Source organism: Mus musculus, chromosome 2 (assembly GCF_000001635.26).
Source record: "Mus musculus strain C57BL/6J chromosome 2, GRCm38.p6 C57BL/6J".
Lineage (NCBI taxonomy): Eukaryota > Metazoa > Chordata > Mammalia > Rodentia > Muridae > Mus > Mus musculus.
In genome coordinates, this window is record NC_000068.7 from 157,286,496 (window position 1) to 157,307,317 (window position 20,822).

Consider the following 20,822-nt stretch of genomic DNA (forward strand, 5'->3'; position numbering starts at 1 on the left):
AAGTGTAGCAAAGGAAGTTGGGATTTAGATTGATGTCAAATATTAGTAAGACCAGAATGCAGGATGAATGGTTTCTGCCAAGGACAGAAACGATTGTGAATCGTCAGATTTGGGTTTGAGGCGCACCCTCCTCTAAAGATGCCCTTTGCTGATGCTGTGAGTTTGAGGTGACATTGATTAGGGCTGAGGGTGTGAATTGAGCTGGGACTGTGTGGGAAGAGAGAAGACAAGACTGAATGAGTGAGTTTAAGAGAAGACTTGAACTTTTTGAATGAATTATGGGTTATCTGTTGAGAGAGAGGAATTAAATTGATGAGGTAATGGAGCCTCTATAAATTATGGGCTCACTAGTACTTAAAGTGTTGGCTAGGAGTTGGTGTCTAGGGCAGCTGGAGCGGAGATATTGGAAAGTGCAGTAGACAGTGTGTACAGAAACGGGGCTGAGTGGCAAAGGATATGCCTACATAGTGTGAGGTCTGAGAGAAGGCAAGAGGGTCTGGACTTGATGTGGAAGGAGGTGAGGGAGAAGGTGGGCAGGAAAGAGCCATGTAGGGCATGGTACCCGGTTAGGTTGGAGGCTGGAAGAAGAAAGCACAGGGGTTCTTTGCTCAAGAGGATGTTGGGGTCCTTGGGGTTTTAACAAAGGACACAAAGAGCTGGGGTGTGCAGATACCGGCTGTGTAGAGTGGTTCTCAGCCTCCCGTCGGTCGGTAAGGTAGATGTCTGGAATGTGGAGAGCAGCTACAGTCAGAGCTGCATATTCCCTAGAAGAGCCAGCTGAAGCCTCAGCCCTGGACCGGAGAGGGGGCCCTCACTGAGCGTCCTGAGCAGGTGTTAGGAAGTTCCCCTACTCCTGCCCACTGCTGCTAGTGCTGTCAGGCATCAAAAACTTTGAGGCCATGAACATTGATTGTCCCTGTAACATGAGAGTAGGTGCAGTGCTGAATCTACTCCAGAGCAGATGATTTTAGCAGCCTCTTAGTGGAGGGTGCAGCCAGGCTGCCTGGCTCTGAAGCTGAGCACAGCCGGGCTGCCTGGCTCGGAAGCTGAGCTCTCCCACTTAGGAATGACTGTGGTTGCCCTGCTTTGCTTCTCTGGATCTGGTCTTCTTCTCTATGAATGTAAGACAGTAGAAGTGTCTGTGTGTAGGGTTGTTTGAGGATGAAACAAGAAATCCCCCAAGAAGCACTCAGAACACCCTGACACACTTGAAGTGGGGAAGAGGTACCTTACTTGTGGGGGCCTGGTGCTGTCTTTTCATTTTCAAAGCAGCAGAGGGCAGCAGAGCACTTGTTAGCGTCTTGGTTGTGTGTAGCGTTTCCTTCTTTAGATCCTGGTTTATAGCAGATGAAGTATTCTATTTCTTTCCTTTTCCCTCTGGTTCTTCCAGACTGTACTAAAGTTGAAACGCATTTGTTTTGAGGATCTTAAGTTTTGTTCCTAACATTTTTAATAGGGTTTGTTTTGGTTTGAGTGACCCAGGCTTGCAGTGAGACACGACATAGTGTAGCTTAGCTGTTGGGGGAAGGTACCAGGCAGTGTCCTGGTTCGCCCACTCCTGCTCCCTAGTCCATTTCCCAGAGGGCCCTACTTTTTCTTTTCTGTGATTTAAGCATCAAATTCTAGTACTTGAGCAAGCTAGGCAAGTATTCTGTCTCTGAGCAGTACCCCAAAAGTGCCAGAAGCACCCACTTTTGGCTGGGTTGGCCATAAAATCTTAAATAGCTGAGATTTTAGGGTTTCTGTTTTGTTTTGAGACAGAGTCTCTACAGAGCTCTGGCTAACCTGGAACTCACTATGTAGACCAAGCTGGTTTCGAACACATAGCTTGTCTTTGTGTTCTGACTACTGGAATTAATGGTATGTGCTATCATGCCTGGCAACTGTTTTATACTGTCTGATCCAAAGTGTTTAGCAGAGTGACTTGTCTCCCTTGTAGTTCAGTGGAACAGAAGTGGTTGAATTTTGTTTTGTGCTCCCTTACTGTGATGGAAACAATGTTCTCTGGCAGCCAGCACTGATGACCTGTGGCAAGTTCTTTGGGGAACATAGGGCAAGGGTGGGCTGTGGCTTATCATGGGATGAATATCATCAAAAGCCACAGGGAACAGGTGCATGTGAACAGAGGTGAAGGGAGGACCTCACTTGGCAGATAGGAGAGACAAGGAAATTAGAGGGGGTGGGTAATCCAAGGACAGGAAAGTTGTTCAACTGGGAAGTATAGGAGACTAAGGTTCTGGGGTCAGAGGTGGCCCTGCTGATGATATGCCACTCAGACATTGTGCGCTGTGCTGGCAACTTTGGATCTTCTCTGGGGATGGTGGGAACCATGGGGGCTTTAATAATAAAGCAGCATGGGTCCCTTGTACAGAATAGATTGCATGCCTGGAAGCAGTTAAAAGAGGGCTGTAACAATGAGGTGAGAGATGACATGGACCTACCCTAGGCAGTGATGAGCCAGGGGTCAGTGGAAAGGAAGCAGGCTAGGTGGTTGCAGGGGCGGGAAGAGGCAGCCACAATTCCTGGCCCTGGTTTGGGTGGTTAGATGCACGGTGATGCTTGGGCCTAAGCCTGGAAGAAGAGGTGCCTTTAAAGTCACTTGTCTCATGTGGCTTCAGAGCCATGGCACTGAGAAACTTGGCATTAGGGGACACATGACTCTGCCATCTCCCACGGGCCACTTATCTACTACGTCCCAGTTCCTTTTTCTGCTAAAGGAGATAATGATGCTGTCTTGGAGAGCCTTATGCTCATCGAATGGAAGAGCATTGTGATATCCAGCACAGGTCATGGCCAGAGCAGGACATTTGTTAAGTGGTTTCTACCCACTTCAGCCTTGTTTCTTGTGTGAAGTCAGTAGTTTGGGGTAATAGTGCCCTATGAAAAGTAACTATTGAAAAGAACTAAATCTAGGACAGTCCACACTTTAAGTCTCCTAGAAGGTTTGGGGTTTCATTTTGCACCCCACAGTTTCGCTTTTCCTAGTTACTGCATTACGTTACCACTTATCCTTGACTTTCTCCCGTGTTTAGAAAGCGTGTACCTTCATCAAGTCCAACCTTGATCCCAGCAACGTGGATTCTCTCTTCTATGCAGCCCAGTCCAGCCAGGTCCTCTCAGGCTGTGAGGTGAGCCCAGGTTCCTACACTACCATTTGTTTGTTTGTTTGCAGTAAAGAGCATTTTTAAAAGGGACATAATGTCAGGTTGTTAATGTAATTTTTAAAAATGGCAAACTGTTAGTGTGGGATAGAATTCCATCTGCATAATTTTAGTCCTATAAGAAAGTCTATTTCCCTTTAAGTGTTCACTGTAATAGTTTTTAGATCACTTTTTCTTACAGTTCTTCTCTCTCTTATGGAAGGCTTTGAGGTTGTCTTTCCCTTCTTTAACCTTTAAAAACATTCCGTGCATCCTCACCTCAGATTCTCGATCATTCAGTCGATGTAGATTACTTTAAGTGGACAAGCAGCGTGTTGTTATCCTTTGGGAGATTTCTGTTGCTGTGATGAAACGGCATGACCCAAAGCACCTTGGAGTGGGAGGGGGTTGGGGACGGTTATTTGGCTTACACTTCCACGTCACAGTTCATCATCGAGAGTAGTCAGTGCGGGAACTCTAGGCCGGAACTGGGGAAGAGGCAGTAGAGGATAGCTGTTCACCTGCTTGTTCCTCGTGGCCTGCTCAGCCTGCTCACTCATATGCCCCAGGACCGGCTGCCCAGAGGAGGCACCACCCACAAGGGCTGGGCCCTCCCACATCAATTTCTAATCAAGAAAATGGTCTATGGACTTGACTATAGATATAGGCCAGTCGTAGTGAGGCATTTCCTCAGTTGGGGTTCTGTCTTCTCAGGTAACTCTATAGCTTGTGTCAAGTTGACAAAACCCACTCAGAGCAGAGGTGGTGTTGACATTATGAACACTTGACTCTGGGTGCTGCGTGGACGTAGCCTTGGCAGCTGTGTTCTTACCACGGTCGGTATGCCTTTCACAAACTGCTGGAACCTCTTCTAACTCTGTGTCCGCCATTCCTTTCCTAGATATCTGTTTCAAATGAGACCAAAGAGCTCCTGCTGGCAGCAGTGAGTGAAGACTCCCCCATTGCCCAGATCTACCATGCAGTTGCAGCACTCAGCGGGTTTGGGCTTCCCTTGGCATCCAATGAAGCCCTCGGTGCCCTTACCGCTCGCCTCGGCAAGGAAGAGACTGTGCTAGCGTAAGTTGTCGCTTTGAAGACTTTTTGAGGTTTGTTTGTGTTGGTTACTGACCTGAGAATGCTTTTTCATTTCTGCAGTGCACATTTCTAGACATCTGCTGTGAGCCAGGTGCTCTGCTAGATGTGCAGACACTGTTGTGATTGTGGGGTAGGGGGTCAAGGGGCTGGGGCTGTATTTGCAAGTGGAGGCCAGAGGTTAACAGCAGGTATCTTCCTCAGTCACTTTCCACCTTGGGTTTTGTTTTGTTTTTCTAATTTTAGGTAGGGTTTCACTATTTATACCTGGCTATCCTAGAACTCCCTGTGCAGTCCCGGCTGACCTTGAACTCACAGAGATCTACCTGTCTCTGCCTCCCAAGTGCTGGAATTACAGGCATGTGCATTCTACCTTGTTTTTTGAGACAAGCTAGCTAATGAGCTCCAGGGGTCTTTCTGCTAGTGCTGGGGTTACAGACACACTGCCTTCTCCATCTTTTCCATGGGTGCTAGGAGTCTGAACTCACCACGCCTGCATGGCAGACACGGACCAACTGAGTCGTCTCCCCAGTCCCAGGGACTGGCACTTGAATTAAGGCAGCAAGGTCCAGTCCTTGACCTTGTGGAATTCACATAGACATATCTGTTCATAAGGTGTTCAGGCAGAGGCCAAGGACTGAGGCAGTGTAAGCCCACCATCCCACATAGACAGGAGGCTGGAGCAAGGACAGTGAGGGCTGTGAGCTGCATGCAGTTTGTGGAGAGGTTAGGCCAGGTTTGCTGCAGTGTTGGCACTAGGGTTCTGTGGAGAACAGGCTCTTACTGGCTTCTTGGGTGCTGTGAGAAGCTGCATCTATTGTGGGCACATGGTGGGTTCTCAGGGGATAATATATTCTGCAAATCTGACTCTGGTCCTCTGCAAAAGGCATAGGTGATAAAATGATTTACCCCACACATGAGAGTGTGTATGCCTGTGTGTCAGATGCTCTTGAGGGCATGGATATGGAGAGCAGAGGTGAATCGAGGTATTGTTCCTCAGGAGCAGTCCATGTGTTTGTTTGTTACTGTTGGTTTTGCAAGACGGGGTTTCTCTGTGTAGCCCTTGCTCTCCTAGAACTCACTTTGTTCCTTCCGGTTCTTGGCCTGTTTTGAGTTCCTGGCCTGATCTCCTTTGATGATGAATTATGATAAGGAAGTATAAGCCAGATAACCACCCCCTCCCCCCCCAGTTGCTTTTGTTCATAGCAGGTTGATGGTACCAACTCCTCCTTTCAGAACGTTGGGATTAGGGACTGGAAGTGGTGAACAAAGGTAAAACACTTAGTTTGCAAGACCCAGTACCATAAAAACCAACCCAAAAGGCCCAGTACCATAGAAACTAACCCAAAAGGCCTTGTAGGAGCGGCTGAACTCTCAGGGGGCTTCTCTCCTTACATTGTGACTCTTCTGTTTTCTGACTTGTCATCTTAATAGAATTAGCTTTCCATGGTGGGAATCTAAATTGTTATGCTCTCAACACAAGAAGACAGATTCTTGCTCTACATTCCCTGACACTTAAAAACACAGGGGCTCAGGCATCAGTGCTGAAGTTGCAGACCGTTTGACCACCAGGGGGCCTCAGCTGCCCACATTTTACCTAGGGAACTGGTTATGTTCTCCGTCCAGACAGTCTGCATGCAGAAAAAAATAATAACTAATTAAAAAATGACATGAGTACATGAGTATAGCCACATTCCACCTTAAAATGTTTTCTTGTTATTGTTATTTAGGGGTGTGTGTGTGTGTGTGTGTGTGTGTGGAGGGAGAGGAATGCGCCCTGTGACACACATGTAGAAATCAGGGGACAACTTTTTTTTCCTTTTTTTTTGGAGACAGTATATAGTCCTAGCTGTCCTGGACCTCGATATGTAGCCCAGGATGGCCTTGAATCACAGACATCTACCTGCCTCTGCCTCCTGAGGGCTGTGATTAAAGATTAGTGTACCAACATACCCAACAAAATGTTTTTCTTATAGAATAATACTTTTTAAAAAATGTTCCTCCTCCTCCTCCTCTTCCTCCTCCTCTTCTTCTTCTTCATTTGATTTTATGTGTGAGTGCACAGGCACTGTTGATGTACATTAGAAGAGGGCATCAGATCCCATTACAGATGGTTAGGAGCCACTGGGAAGTGAACTCAGAACCTCTAGAAGAACAGTCGGTGCTCTGTTGAACCGTCTCTCTAGCCCCTAGAATGTCCTCTTAGTAAAAATATGTGAGTAAAAAATGAAGAATGAACCGGGCAATGGTGGTGTACGCCTTTAATCCCAGGACGTGGGAGGCAGAGGCAGGCGGATTTCTGAGTTAAAGGCTAGCCTGGTCTACAGAGTGAGTTCCAGGACAGCCAGGGCTACACAGAGAAACCCTGTCTCGGAAATCAAAAAACTACAACAATGAAGGGCTGATATGTGCCACAGTATGGATGAGCCTCAAAAGCCAAAGATAAAAGGTCACATAGTAGGGGCTCTGTCCCAGTGGTAGGATGCTTGCTTGGGATGCCCCAGAGCCAGAAACTGATGCTCAGCACTATCCCAACAAGATGACTACTATGCGACTTTATTTACAAGACTATCCAGAACAAACAAGTGTGTAGAATTGTGTTGCTGGGAGATGGCTGAGGTAGACACCATGGAGAGGAACTGCTTAAGTTCCTTAGTTCCAAATAGAGTCCTGCTCAGGAACTCAGGGAAATGTTCTTACATGAACAGGGATGGTGGTTGGACGTTATGACTTTAGTAAGTAGCTCTGAATTCACTTTCTTTTGAATTTTGGAGAGTAAGGAGCTCGATATACAGCTCGGTTGATAGGATACTGTTGGAGGACTGCAGTGGGTAGAATGCTTCCACAGCATGCTTAAGGTCCTGGATTTTAATTCCCAGTACTACATAAACCAGGTAATGGTATCCATCTGTGATCCCAGGACTCAGGAAGTGAGGCAGGGGGACCAGGAATTCAAGGTCATCGTCAGCAAGTTTGAGGCCACCTCCGAAAATACAACAATGAAGTTTTAAAAATTGAGTAAAGACTGATACATGTAGGTAGTATAGAGTCATTGCTCATAAGAATTAAGTATGTATTATACATGTATTCTCATACAGAGAACACTAAATACATGTTAGAAGAACATGAGACTAGGTGAAGACTAAATCTGTGCCCTTCTATCCTGCACCTACAGCCCTTGCGTCAGGATGCTGGGAGCGCAGGAGGGAACTTAAGCACCAGGTCTCCCCCTTGTGTGCCTTAGTCTTAGGAAAGTTGCTCCAGCGTCTGCCCAACAGTTTACAAACGTGTTTCTTTAGCCTTGAATAAGATAGACAGACGACTGACAAGCCGTTTCAGGCTAGCATAAGTCGTTTACAAAACAGAGGAGAATGCCTTCCTATGCATTAAATCTTAGACCTAGTGTTCTACTCTTTTCCTTCCAGAACGGTCCAGGCTCTGCAGACAGCGTCCCACCTCTCCCAGCAGGCTGACCTGAGGAACATTGTAGAGGAGATTGAGGTATGAATCTGTTTCTCCAAACGAGTCTCGGAGCTCCTGGCTTTTCTTGCAAGTAGATGTGGCCGGTTTCTTACAGCCAGCTGTGTATCTTTTACATTCATGGCTATTGAGTCCAGTATGCTTTTGTTCTTTGTATTTAAGCAATATATCCTAGAGAATATTTGTTAGACTAATATTGGCCACAGGTTATGGAACCAGTAAATCTAAAACTCAAATGCTTTTCTCTGCCAGTTACTGCTTTGTAATTGGAGGTAAGGTATTTGATGCTCTGAGCCTCAGTTTCCCTTTGCTGGCTGTGGGAACCTGCAAGGTTAAAAGAGCCTGCATATATTAACTAGCTGCCTGCTAAGTGCCCACTGTTGGTGGGTATTTTGGGGTTGAGACAGTCTCATTATGTAACACTTACTGGTCTTAAAGCTGGCATCTTCCTGCCTCACTTTCTGAGTGCTAGGATTTTAGGTGTGTGCTACCATACCTGGCTCTCACTTCTGACTATTGCTCAGTCCTGTACCCAGGATATGGCCACCCTCAAGAGCTGGATAGCCAGTGGTGGCAGGCAGTTCTACCAGTGTCATTGCTGTGTGCTTCTCAGGCACGGTAGCTGCTTCACTCTGTTCCTCTGGGAGAGCCATGGACTGGGGAGCAGCACTATGTAGGTGCATGGCTATGGCTCCGTGTGCATGCCAGGCTTTCTGGCAGGTTTGCAGCTGGGATCACTGTTCTGCTCAAACCAGTGGCTGCTTCAGTGCCCTGGCCCTTAGGGTTTGTCAGGAGTGCCGGGGGGCTGGGGGAGGCATGCTGCCAAAACGGCCAGAGACTGCCAGTCTGCCCGAATGCTTTTCATTTATTTATGGTTGTAGAAAATACTAAGTGGCCTTGGTGGTCTTTAGGCTCATTGAGACCGTTAAGAAAGGCCAGCTGTCTGGGGTCACGGTTCTTTTTGTATCTCATTTCTGTGACCTCTGTGTCCCAACATGCCTCTGGTTTTGTTTTTGTTTTTGTTTTTTTGTGTGTGTGTGTGACAGGACCTTGTTGCTCGGCTGGATGAACTAGGGGGTGTGTATCTGCAGTTTGAGGAAGGACTGGAGCTCACGGCGCTGTTTGTTGCTGCCACCTACAAGCTCATGGACCACGTGGGGACCGAACCGTCCATGAAGGAGGTGTGTGTCTGAAGATGGTCGAGCATGGAGCTCATAGGCGCTGCTGAGTTTATTTGCCAGGAGCAGCTCTTTGCAGAGAGGGGTTGCGGTCACACCTCAGGGTGTGGGTATGCAGGATTTAGTTAGGTTTAAAGACTGAGAAGTGGAAGGGGATTGATTGATGCCTATCCTAAGAAGCTGCTAGTCAGGGTGACAGCATGTAAATAAACTGTCACGCCTGTGTATATGAGCCATTTGCATATCATTAGTAGGGACAGTCAAGTGCATCACCCAGGTTTGCTCTCCTCTCTCCTCCTGACAGCCCAGCCCAGCCCTTCCTGCTGTCTCTTGTATACTTTTCCATTTCCTTTCGGCATGAAGTGCCCTGGACTCAGAATTGCCTCTTCTTCCTTTTTCCCTTCATCCTCATTAGCAGCTAATTCAGATAATCTTATCTGGTAGATGGAGTTTTTCATGATATTTCCATGAGAAGCTTGTGTGTCTTCCAGATACTGCTAAAAATTGTGTGGGGGTTTTTTTGTTTGTTTGTTTGCTTATTTTTAAGAGCTTGATAACCTGAATGATTTTAGTTAGGGTATATGTGATATATATTTTTAAGTAAAAGCTCTCTGTCCCCTGTGTGTGAGATAACCAACCTTTGGTCTCAAGTAATTAAAATACAAGTTTTGTTACTTAAAGTTTTAGAGGAAAGCTTTGAATTTAAAGCAAAGATTTACATTATTTTACCTCATTATGCAAATGTCTTTCTATACCCAGCAGGTAACATCTCTCTTGGGTCTCTAGAATTAACTTGCTGCTGCTTTGTTCGTGTCTTTGCATTCTTACTGTGTCCCTTCCTTCTTCCTAAGTATGGGAGGGAGTACTCGAAACCTCAGGCTTTCTTTTCATTTCTGTCAGCGTGAACACTGAGGAGTACAGGGTCTTCTGGTATAAATCATTTGGGGGTTTTCTGCATCCTTTGAGACAGATGGACTGCTGACTCTACACATACAACTTAAACTGTTTCTTGTTTATTCCCAAGCTGTTACTAACCAGGTATTTGGCTAGAGTCATTTTGCTGTCACTGCTTTTGACATAACAGTTCTGGTGAACAGTCACTCATTTTAACATGTCAACAGCCTCCTGAGAGAAAAATGTAATTGGTACAATTACAGAAAATTATTTCATGTCGACTGTGAATTGGGCTGTCAGGACGAAAGGAGCTCTTTGTTAGATGGTAGATTTTAAAAAACAAAACTGATTGAAGTAGAAAATGTTTCCTCCCGAGCAAGCAGCCCCCAGATTGTAATCACGCCTTTTAGGGCCACTTGCTTTAAAATTGCTTTTCATTTTTCTCCTTTATGCAGCCTCCGGGTTCTTAGTGGAGAGCGTAATTTTAGTTTCTTTCTAGTACACACTTTGACCATAAAATGTGCCCTTGTGAATGCAGACTTAGCCCAGCGCATTGCTCAAAGAGAGGTTAGGAAGAAAGACAGTCTAGCTGAGAGGATTTTGGCAATTAGAGAAGAACGGAACTTTTGTGGCAGAGTTCTGGGACAAACAAATTTTTTCTTGCCTTTCCTCGTCCTTCCCTCCCTTCTGTATTCTAACTTAGCATGCACTAGCCTCAGTTTCCTTATTTAGAGAGCATTGACAGCTGTCAGTCTGGAGACGGTGGTGATTTGAGGTAATGTTTGTAGAGCAGCTCTCACGGTTTAACGGCTGGTTAGTGTTACGTGAACTTGAGCCTCTGCTTCCATAGCTCAGTAGTTCCCTGGCATTTGTATATTAACAGTCACTACAGGACTAACAAATAAATGGATGAATTTCTGTTTATAATAGAAGGTGATATAAAAACTATCAAGCTCAAATTTTAGTTTAAATTCGGGTTTAGTCCCCATTAATTCCTCATTTGGTTAATGTTGGGTATACTGACACACAAGGACTGGGGTGGGGGTGGGGAGGTCCTCTAACGCCCCCACAGAATCTGAGCCTTGTTTCCCTTTGCTCTCAGGATCAGGTTATCCAGCTCATGAACACAATCTTCAGCAAGAAGAACTTTGAGTCCCTCTCAGAAGCCTTCAGTGTGGCCTCTGCTGCTGCTGCATTGTCCCAGAATCGCTACCACGTACCAGTGGTGGTTGTGCCCGAGGGCTCTACTTCTGACACTCAAGAACAGGCTATCCTGAGGGTATGACCCCCTGCCATTCTCAGGCTTTTTCTAGAGCTAGACTTTGAGATGTGGTATACGGCAACCTGTAGCCCCCATGAGGATATACCAATGCATGGGGAGCTAGACACAAATGCTTTCAAAGCTATTAAAAAGAAGTGGGGGTGGAGAGATGGCTCAGTAGTTAAGAGCACTGCTGCTCTTGCAGAGGACTGGAGTATCTTTTCCAGCACCAGCCTGGCAGCTCATAGCCACCTGGAACTCCTGTCTCTGGGGAGCAGATATTCCCTTCTAGCTTCTAGAAGTTTTCATCTCAAATGAAGCATTTGCTGCTGGGTTTTGTTGACCCCTGATAAGCTCAGATCTCTGATAGAGTTGGCATTTTGTTTATGTTGGTGTTGGGTTCCACACAGGCAGTCCCATCTGTCCTATAAGTTTGATTTTGATAACCTGCTAAGGTTCCCCATATTTCAAAGTTGTCTGTCTCCCTTGGTACAATTTGTGTCTTCCCAATGTAAGAGCAGACTGAGAAATAACCTCTTTACATAGCTCTGTGAGTTCAGGTGGAATTTAGAGAAGACGGTGGGAAAAATACTGGCTTTGAAGCTGGATACACACATGTCCATCCAACACTAGTATGTTGAATCCTGACCTTACCCCTTACTTGACCATGTGGCCTTTGGCAGTCCTTAACCTCGTGAAACTCACGCTCTCAGTGTCTTTATCTATGAATTAAGGATTATACTGTCTGTCTCCAACAGTCTGTGAGATGCCTGGTATTCAGCATCTACTAGATTTGCAGAAATGCGAGGTACTGAGACTAGAGAAATGGCTCATTGGGTAAGAATAATTGCTGTATTCACGAGGGTACCTCCTCTGTAAGTACACTTACTGTGCTTTCTGGGCAAGCATGAGGCTCTAAGTTCAGATTCCCAACACCCAAGTAAAAAGCCTGGTGTTGCCAGATGATGCTGGTGCCTACCTATAATCCCAGCACTCGGAAGGCAGAGGCAGGCAGCTTTCTGAGTTTAAGGACAGCCAGGGCTACACAGTGAGACCCTGATTCAAACTCAGGTGTGATCATGTGTACCAATAACCCAAGCAGCAGCATGGAAGACAGGACTGTCACTGAGGCTCGCTAGCTGAAAAATGGCAAGATCTAGGTTCAAAGTGAGACCCCCGTCTCAAGGGAATAATATGGAGAATAATACAGGAGGACCAGTGTCCTTCTAAGGCCTCCAGATACATGTGGATAGGTATGTGCACATGCATATACACACACACACGCACGCACGCACATAGGTAGGCATATAGGCAGAAACCCAGTAAATAAATTAATCCCTGATCCTCCTTCCTTTTGGGGCAGTGGGGTTGTTTTAGGATACTATAGTAGAGTTGACGGGGCAGGGGTTCAAGCACAAGGAACACTGGGCTGAGTAGAGTGGTACACAGTGTCACCTCAGCTCTTGTCAGGCTTAGGAAGAAGTACCCATGATGCTCCAGAGCAGGACACTCCCTGTTAGGTAAATTGAACTGCAGCTATAAAGCTAGCGAGACAGGCCTGCAATCTTGGGAAGTGCAGGTAGGAGAAGCCCAAGTTCAAAGCTTGCCTCCACCATGGAGTGATGTCTCAGAACCAACCTGGGCAACTTAGAGTCTTGGGTAGAGCTCTTGCCTGGAACATACAAGGTCCCGTACTGTGATAATAAAGGATTGGGGCCAGCCACACTCACATGCACGCTTTGTTCTCTAGTGTCCTCCTCTGATGGCTGGGGAGGGTCATCGGTAGGCTCATCCCTAGCTGTAGCAAGCATCCTGTCATCTAGTCTGTCCTTATATTTGGTCTCTGGTAGGCAGCAGGCCAACACCAGTGCACATTCCAGAAGAAAGGTGCTCGTTGTGCAGAGCTGGCTTCCTGTAGATAAACTGCCCCAGAGACCAAATTTCCACTCCTGTGGCCTTTGTTCTATTCACTTGTGTTCTGTTTTGTTTTGACTTTCTAGTTGCAGGTCAGCAATGTTTTGTCTCAGCCTCTGGCTCAAGCTGCAGTGAAGCTGGAGCATGCTAAGTCGGCGGCTACCAGGGCTACCGTCCTGCAGAAGACGCCCTTTTCGCTTGTGGGGTAAGTCTGGGACATGAAGGTGGTCTATGCAGGGCACCAGCTTTGTGCTTTGAAGAGTTAACTTTCAACCAGTGTAGCAGAAGTACTTCCCCAAGTCATCAGCCACATCTGCCTGGGGTGATAAATCCTGAAGAAGAGGACCAGAAGGATAAATGGCCCTTACTAGTTCCGCCCCTGTCTCTCTAGTGGGCTCTGTCTTGTCTTTGTGTACCTACTTGTAAGTTTAGTTCTTTAACTTTTTATTGATTCTTTTGTTAATTTCACATCATGCACCTGAATCCTATTCATCTCCCTGTCTCTATATCCACCCTCTGCCCTAGCATCCTCTCCGCAAAAGAAAACAAATGAGCAAACAGAACACCTCGCTGTGGAAGCTGTGCTGTGTCACGGTGTGTCTCGCAGTACACTCTTTTGCCCAAACATCTGTTTTTGCAAATGTTCATGGCAGTGAGTCATTGGTCTGGTTTGAGGCCTCTGGCTTCTGCTACGCTATCAGTACTGGATCCTCAGTGGGACTCCTTACGGGTATCCTGCTGTTGCCCTGTGTCACGGAGAACCTGCAACTTTGGTTCTGGAGGACCCGCCCCTTCACAAACTCCAGCAGTTCATAGATGGGGTCGGTGTTGGGCTGGGCCAGCTCAAAGCCTTGGATCTGGGCCTAGGTTGTAGCTGAGTTAGTCAGCCTGACAGCTTTCCCATGCTCACACTGTCAGGGCCAGCTCTCCTGTACTGCCCAAGTGAGGGGTAGGGCTAGCACTGCACTGCCCTCTGACCTCTGCATGGCCTTTAGTGGTAATAGTCCCTGTCTACTGCGGGGCCATGGACCTAGACATGACCCTCCACGGCAGCACAGGCCAGGACCTCACCGTGCCTTATGTGGCATCTCCCCATTGGGTTGGTCTTGAGCCTCCAGTTTTGCTTCTTTTCATTGTATATCTGTTTCTCTTTCTCTTCCAGCTCTCCACCACTGATCTGCTCATTTTAATGGTACCCAGGGCCTCTGGGGGGGTCTGGGTCCTCTCAGGCAGGCTCTGCTCACCCAGCCTTGTGGCACTGAGTAGTGGTCTTCTCCATATTTAATATTACTTTTGCCTGACATATGAGTACTACATTATAGAAAAATCAGAAAGCATAAATCATTCATAGTTCTACTACTGAGAGGTAGCTTTAATCTCACACACATTTTATGCCCATATTTTATAGTACTTTTTGTCAGTCTTCTTTTTAAAGATTATTTATTTATTTATATTTTATTTATTTCTAAAGATTTATTTATTTTTTTATGTATATGAGTACACTGTAACTGTCTTCAGACACACCAGAAGAAAGCATCAGATCTCATTACAGATGGTTGTGAGCCACCATGTGGTTGCTGGGATTTGAACTCAGGATCTCTGAAAGAGCAATCAGTGTTCTTAACTGCTGAGCCATCTCTCCAGCCCCTGCTTTTTGTCAGTCTTTTAGCTATGAATATAAGTACATTTTATTATTGAAGTTCTTTTTAGACTTCCTTTATTCTGTGTGTATATGTGTTTTGCTTACATGTGTACTACATGTGTGTTTGGTACTCAGAGAGGGAAGAGAGGGCGTCAGATCACCCAGACCTGGAGTCATAGATGGTTGTGAACCACATAGGTTGCTGGGAATTGAACCTCGGTCCTCTGAAAGAGCAGGAAGTACTCTTAATCACCAAGTCACCTCTTTAGCTCCACAGGTTCATTTTTTTATTTTTTTTTTAAAGATTTTATTTATTATATGTAAGTACATTGCAACTGTCTTTAGACACCAGAAGAGGGCGTCATACCTCACTACAGATGGCTGTGAGCCACCATGTGGTTGCTGGGATTTGAACTCAGGACCTCTGGAACAGCAGTCAGTGTGCTCTTACCCGCTGAGCCATCTCACCAGCCCCACAGGTTCATTTTTAAACTGAATTAGTTTGTAACTGTATCATTAACAATTCCCCCATGGGATTAAATATTTGTCTCAAATGACTATTCTTACTATGTGTATTTTTTAAAAGTTAAGACTTGGTTTCTATATAAAACCTTATTTAGCATCAATGAATTACTGTCATATGGCTGTTAGAATATTGGAGAGAATGTGTTTTTTCCATAGTGTAAAAGTTTTTCTGCTATAGACATCAAATGACCAGGTAAACTTGTCTCTAAAAGTCACTGGACTCTTCCTGATGGCTATAGGGGTTCTCCACCTTTTTTTGTTTAAAATGGAGGATTATTAATTTGTAAAATAAATAACCTTTTATAAATTAAAAAACATAGATAGAATATTAAAAAATTACAACTCTACTCCTCCACACCAACATCTTCGGACGCTTGGAGCTATTTCATTGGATGGTTTTGTTGATGGGCGTGATGAGGCAGAGGCGCAGTGGTAAAGTGTGTGCAGCATCCCTGGGCCTGGGATTCCATCCCCACCGCTAAGAAGAAGGGCAACAGCAGAAAGCCACTGGGTCAGACTGCACACCTGCCTGCAGCACACCACCTTACAGGAGGGCGCTTCAGGGGTGGGGCTTTGAGGACCTGAGAGGAAGCAAAGAACACTGTATGTCCTGGATGGTGTTTGTCTCCCACACTTAATTTGTGGCTGAGCTGGAGACTGCCGGGGGAATAGAGAGAGGCGGCAGGGAGTGGGAGGCCCAACTGGTGAGGGTGTTCTTATAGCCAGTGTGATGCACTCAGGACTTCTCCTGAGTTCTTGCTAATGTTGCCCTCACTCCCAACAGGAATGTTTTTGAGCTAAACTTCAAGAATGTTAAACTTTCCAGTGGCTACTATGACTTCTCTGTCCGAGTTGAAGGTGACAGCCGTTACATTGCAAACACTGTAGAGGTAGGTGCTTTTCTTGTACCCCTACTGCCACATTAATATATCTCAAATGACCAAGGCACAAAGCCTCCGTCATGTGGTATATTGACTTTTGTGCATAGGCTAAAGTCCCCTTTGTTCTGGGATTCTAAGCCAGGGCTGCACTCTGTACACTCTTCCATTCCATCTCCTACTGGAAGGAGCATAAGCTGCCCTTCACCTTCATTCATTTTTACAGTTTTCTAATGAGCTGTGGAGTGTTGTGGGTATGAGCCTGACCAGTGCTGTGATGTTAGTCACTTTGATCCTCCCACCGTCCTAATTTTGCCTTTGAAGATATCCTCAGCTCGACACCTTTGACATTCTCTTTAAACAAGAAGAATAGGCAGCTGGAAGGCTTGACCTTTTCAAAAGCAGGACCTACTTACTGGGTAGATACTTATTTTGAAGTTTGGCAGAAAGGAAGATGTTTTCTGAAACTCCAGGCCTTGCCTCATGTCTGACCTTTTAGGCACAGACAGCTGATCTGATCCACTCGCTAGAACATAGATTGGATAGGAATTAATTTTTTGTGTATCTTGAACCTTTAAATTTCCTATGATTTCACTGCAGTTTCCTCTGAGAGGCCCTACTTGCAGCATCACATGTCACCTACTGAGAGGCCTTGTTTTCCTTGTTGCCTCGTCTTTCTTCTCCTGTGCCTTGGAAACGGCTTTTTAGCGACTTTGCTGGGCTCGCACTTGAGGCTTTTGTTCCCTTCATGTTTGTTTCTAGTCACTCACCAAGTACTGCACAGCCCACTTTAACGTCTTCCAAGACTCCTTGGTTTTATTAGACATTGCCAATGGCTCTGTATTCTCTCCAGCGTTGGCATCACCGTGTTTATGGTCTGTAGTCTAGAGGGTTCCTTGTTGTGATTTTTCTTTGTTGTGAGGTTGAATGCTGCTCTTGTGGCTAATGGGCGGCTTGGGCTTCCTCCCTGTGAACTGTGTCCATCGCTGGTTTCTTCACTTTTTCCTTACTGGCTTTCAGGAGTAGCATCTGTGCTAGACACTGAGCCATAGTTCTAAACTTCAGGTTTCTTCTCAGAATTATTTTATGGATTCTTGATGTACACAAGTTTTAAAGCTTTTTTCTAGATTGTCGGGGTGGTATTTACTTCTGTTATTGTTGGGTTGTTGTTGTTGTTTTTTAGGGATGTGTTTGGTACATGCATATGTGTACACTGTGTGCAGGTATGCTCACATGTTTTATATATATGTATAGAGACCAGAGGTGCACCTTAGGTGTCTGTCTCTGTCACTCTCCATTCCTCTGCATTTAAGATAGAATCTGTCACTGAGCAGTGGTAGCGCACGCCTTTAATCCCAGCACTTGGGAGGCAGAGGCAGGCGGATTTCTGAGTTCGAGGCCAGCCTGGTCTACAGAGTGAGTTCCAAGACAGTCAGGGCTATACAGTGAGAGCCTGTCTCAAAAAAAAGACAGAATCTGTCACTGAATCTGGAGCTTGCCATTTTGCTTGGCTGGCTGGCCAGTATCCACTGAATAGGGGAACCCACCTGTCTCTACACACACACATGCACACGCACGCCCAGTGCTGGTGTTACAGATTTGTACCTCCATGCCAGGGTTTGTCTGGGGACTGAGAAAGAGAGTCAGGTCATCATGCTTGCTGTGCTGAGCCATCTCCCCAGCCCTGTCCGTTTTCTATCTTTTCAGTGTTAAGGCTAGCAAAACGGTGGAGTGACAGGAAGGAGAATGTCAGTTCCCACAAGTTGTTCTCTGACCCCTGTACATCTGCTGAGGCATGCACACCCATACTCATACACACACAAATCAATAGATTTGTTAAAATAACACTTCTCATAGCACCCCATGGGACTCCCCTCCAGGCTCCCTCAGGCTCCCCCCCAGCATCAGATACTTCAACTGGTTCTTGCTCTGCTTCCCAAGCCTTATCCTACTTGAGCTGAGCACATTGTATCACCATTATCTCCTACGTGTGCTGCTTTTCCTTTAGGCTAGGAACTTCCTGTGGCTAGAAGCCACACTTTGATCAGTCAGTGGTCAGTTTCTATAGTAGACTATGTAGAGAAAGGAAAGGAATCTTTTCCCACATTCTAGGGTGTTTAGAACAGGCTGCAGTGTGGTAATCTCCAAATGGGGGGACTTAATGCATTCTTTCTTCTCTCTCTCAATCTCCCTCTCCCTTTGCACCCCTCGCTCTCCTCCCCTCCTTCCTCCCTTCCTCTCTTCTCTGTGACTTTGAGATATAACTTACAATCCCATGAAATTTACTCATTGGAAGTATGTAGTTAGATATTCTTGGTGTGTGTTTAGAACTGTCTATTCTAGAACATTTTGGTCATCCTAGAAAGCAGACTCTTAGCACTAGCTACTTTCCCATCTCTCCTGTTTCCAGCCCCAGCATCTACAAATCTACTTTCTCTGTGCTTTGCCTCTTCAGGATGCTCATATGACTGGGAGTCACACAATATGCTAACTTCTGCCTCTGGAATTCTTTCTCGTTTAGTACATGCAGTATTTTTAGAATTATTCATGTTTTACCCTATTTAAGTACTTTATTCATTTGTGGGGCTGACTAAAAAACACGTTGTTTATTTATATTTGGTACTTGTACTTAAACACTGTGTGTTTTTAAGATTTATTTTTATGTATGAGTGTCTTGCCTGCGTGTATCTAAGTGCACCAAGTGTGCCTAGTGCCCACAGAGGCGAGAAGAGGGCATTGGATCCCCAGAAACTGGAGCTAGGGGTAGTTGGCTGGGCCATGTGGGTGCTAGTAATCAAACCCAGGTCCTCTGCTGAGCCACCTTGTCGTCCCCCCCCCCCCCATCCCTCCACTTCCGTTTGCTTCTCTTTTAAATGTTTGACTTAGAAGAGTTCTTTATAGATCTTTGGCTATAATTTCCTTGTCGGATACATGATTTACAGAAATTTTCTCCACTCTTTAAGTGGTCTTCAGTTTTTCTTGATACTGTCTTTTTAAACACAAAAGATTTTAATTTATGTTTTCTTTTGTCACTTGTGATTTAGATATTATATAAGAAACCATTTTCTAAACCAAAATCATAGAGATGCTTTTTAATAAGAATTTTATATTTTCAAAAGCTCTTAACCTAAGGTCTCTGATGTGCTTTGAGATGATTTTGTGTGTCTCTGACCTCTTTCTTCTGGGCATGGAGACCCGGTTGCCCAAGTGCCATTTGTGACAGATTATTCTTTGCTCATTGAATTGTCTTGACATTGTCAGAACTTGATTGGCCATAAACTTAAAGGTTCATTTTTGGACCCAGAAATCAATTCCATTAATCTATTTTGTCTGTAATCCAGTAGTGCCCTGTGGATTATTGTAACACTCGGCTTCTTGAAATGTCAAGTCTGCTGTTTGTCCAAGTGTTTTTGTAGTTGTTGGAAAAACTAAGCACAAAATAGCAGAATTGTCTAATAGCTCTGGATGCAACTGTGGTCAGCCCTTACTGAGACCATTTATTGTCCTGCCCCTTTCCAGGGATGGATAAGCAGAAAAAAAATGTTCTCTTCCACTTTATCACATTGGAGCTCAGTGTGTGTCCATTTGTGTATGTGGGCATGTGTGTGTGTGTGTGTTGATTCTTGCTGTATGTACAACTGTACTATGTAATTTCAGTAATAGTCACCTTTAGAGCCTAAGAACAGGTCAGCAAGCCCTGTTTGCTCCCCCTTAGAGATGCCAGCATTGGTTAGAGTGCATTAGCGGTGGTTCATGTGGAAACCTGTAATAGTACCCATTGACACGGGGCTGGCTGTCAGGGGAACAGGGCTTGGAAGCTTTCATTAGCATTAATTGCCTCTAATGCACCATCATTTTTGACAGTAATAAGCCAAATGGGGAGTTATTACTCTCAGCAGAAAGACCACATTTCCTGGTGTTTAAAATTTTTGGGGGTATATGTATATAGGATACACTGCAAGCAATGAAAGGGGTGGTGTGCTCTCCTGTGTAAAGCAGGCCCGGGTATTACAGTGGGCACACAGCCCCTTTCCTGTTTGAGACTAACCCCACAACACTGGTTTGAAGGAAGAGTTAACCAACTGGGACCCTACGGAGTCTTAAAACAGGCCTGCGAAAGTTATGATTTTTATTGCACACTTTGCTGTAAAAGAGTGGCATAGAAATGCTTTTTTTATGAGTGTTTCCAGAAGTCCATTTGTTGTGAGATATTTTTAGGAGCAAAGGTTTGTTTTAAGCTGTTCTGTCTACTCGCTAACAGTCCTGCAGTGTTTCTGTACAGCAGGGTGTTTTGGCAGCCTTTTAAAATAGGAAAGCAAACTCAAACTACTCAAGTTCATTCCAGTTTGCCGTTCCTTGTGTGCATTCCTTGTGTTTGTATAGTCTGGGAATGTGTGAGGTGGATTCCTTCAGAGTAAACATTCAATGGAGTCTTGATGAGCAGGCTCTGATGGCTGTGTTTCTGCTCTTGGTTAAGAAACTTGATGGCTTCCTTATGGCTATGTTTAGGATACTCTGAAAGAGCCCTGTCTGATTCTTATCTACTTGTCTGTCTCTATCTACTGAGAGAAAAAAAAGATTACTTTGAATATTAAATGTATTCTTTGACAATTTCATACATGCACACAGTGCATACAGACCCTCTCTCTTAGTCCTCTCCCACCCTTGTCAACTCCTCTCCTCTCTACAAGTCTCCCTCCTATTTTTACATTTTTGTTGTTTCTGTTTTTGCCTGTTTTGAATTTTAAAAACAGGAATTAAATATACATATAGATGTGTGGGTTTTTTTTCAAAGTACAGGAAAATAATAATGAATAT

At 45.2% G+C, this 20,822-nt stretch overlaps 1 protein-coding gene across 8 annotated transcripts in view; it reads left to right on the forward strand.

Annotated features, from left to right (window-relative positions):
- The window catches only part of Rpn2 (ribophorin II), a 47,221-nt gene that overhangs the window by 7,398 nt on the left and 19,001 nt on the right, over positions 1 to 20,822 (forward strand). For all 8 annotated transcript variants that reach the window (NM_001355163.1, NM_019642.4, XM_030248863.1 and 5 more), the window contains 7 exons: positions 3,033 to 3,128; positions 4,042 to 4,217; positions 7,658 to 7,733; positions 8,759 to 8,893; positions 10,887 to 11,063; positions 13,046 to 13,164; positions 15,911 to 16,016. In NM_001355163.1, the coding sequence (NP_001342092.1) occupies positions 3,033 to 3,128; positions 4,042 to 4,217; positions 7,658 to 7,733; positions 8,759 to 8,893; positions 10,887 to 11,063; positions 13,046 to 13,164; positions 15,911 to 16,016 (885 nt within the window). The remainder of the gene's footprint in view (positions 1 to 3,032; positions 3,129 to 4,041; positions 4,218 to 7,657; positions 7,734 to 8,758; positions 8,894 to 10,886; positions 11,064 to 13,045; positions 13,165 to 15,910; positions 16,017 to 20,822) is intronic.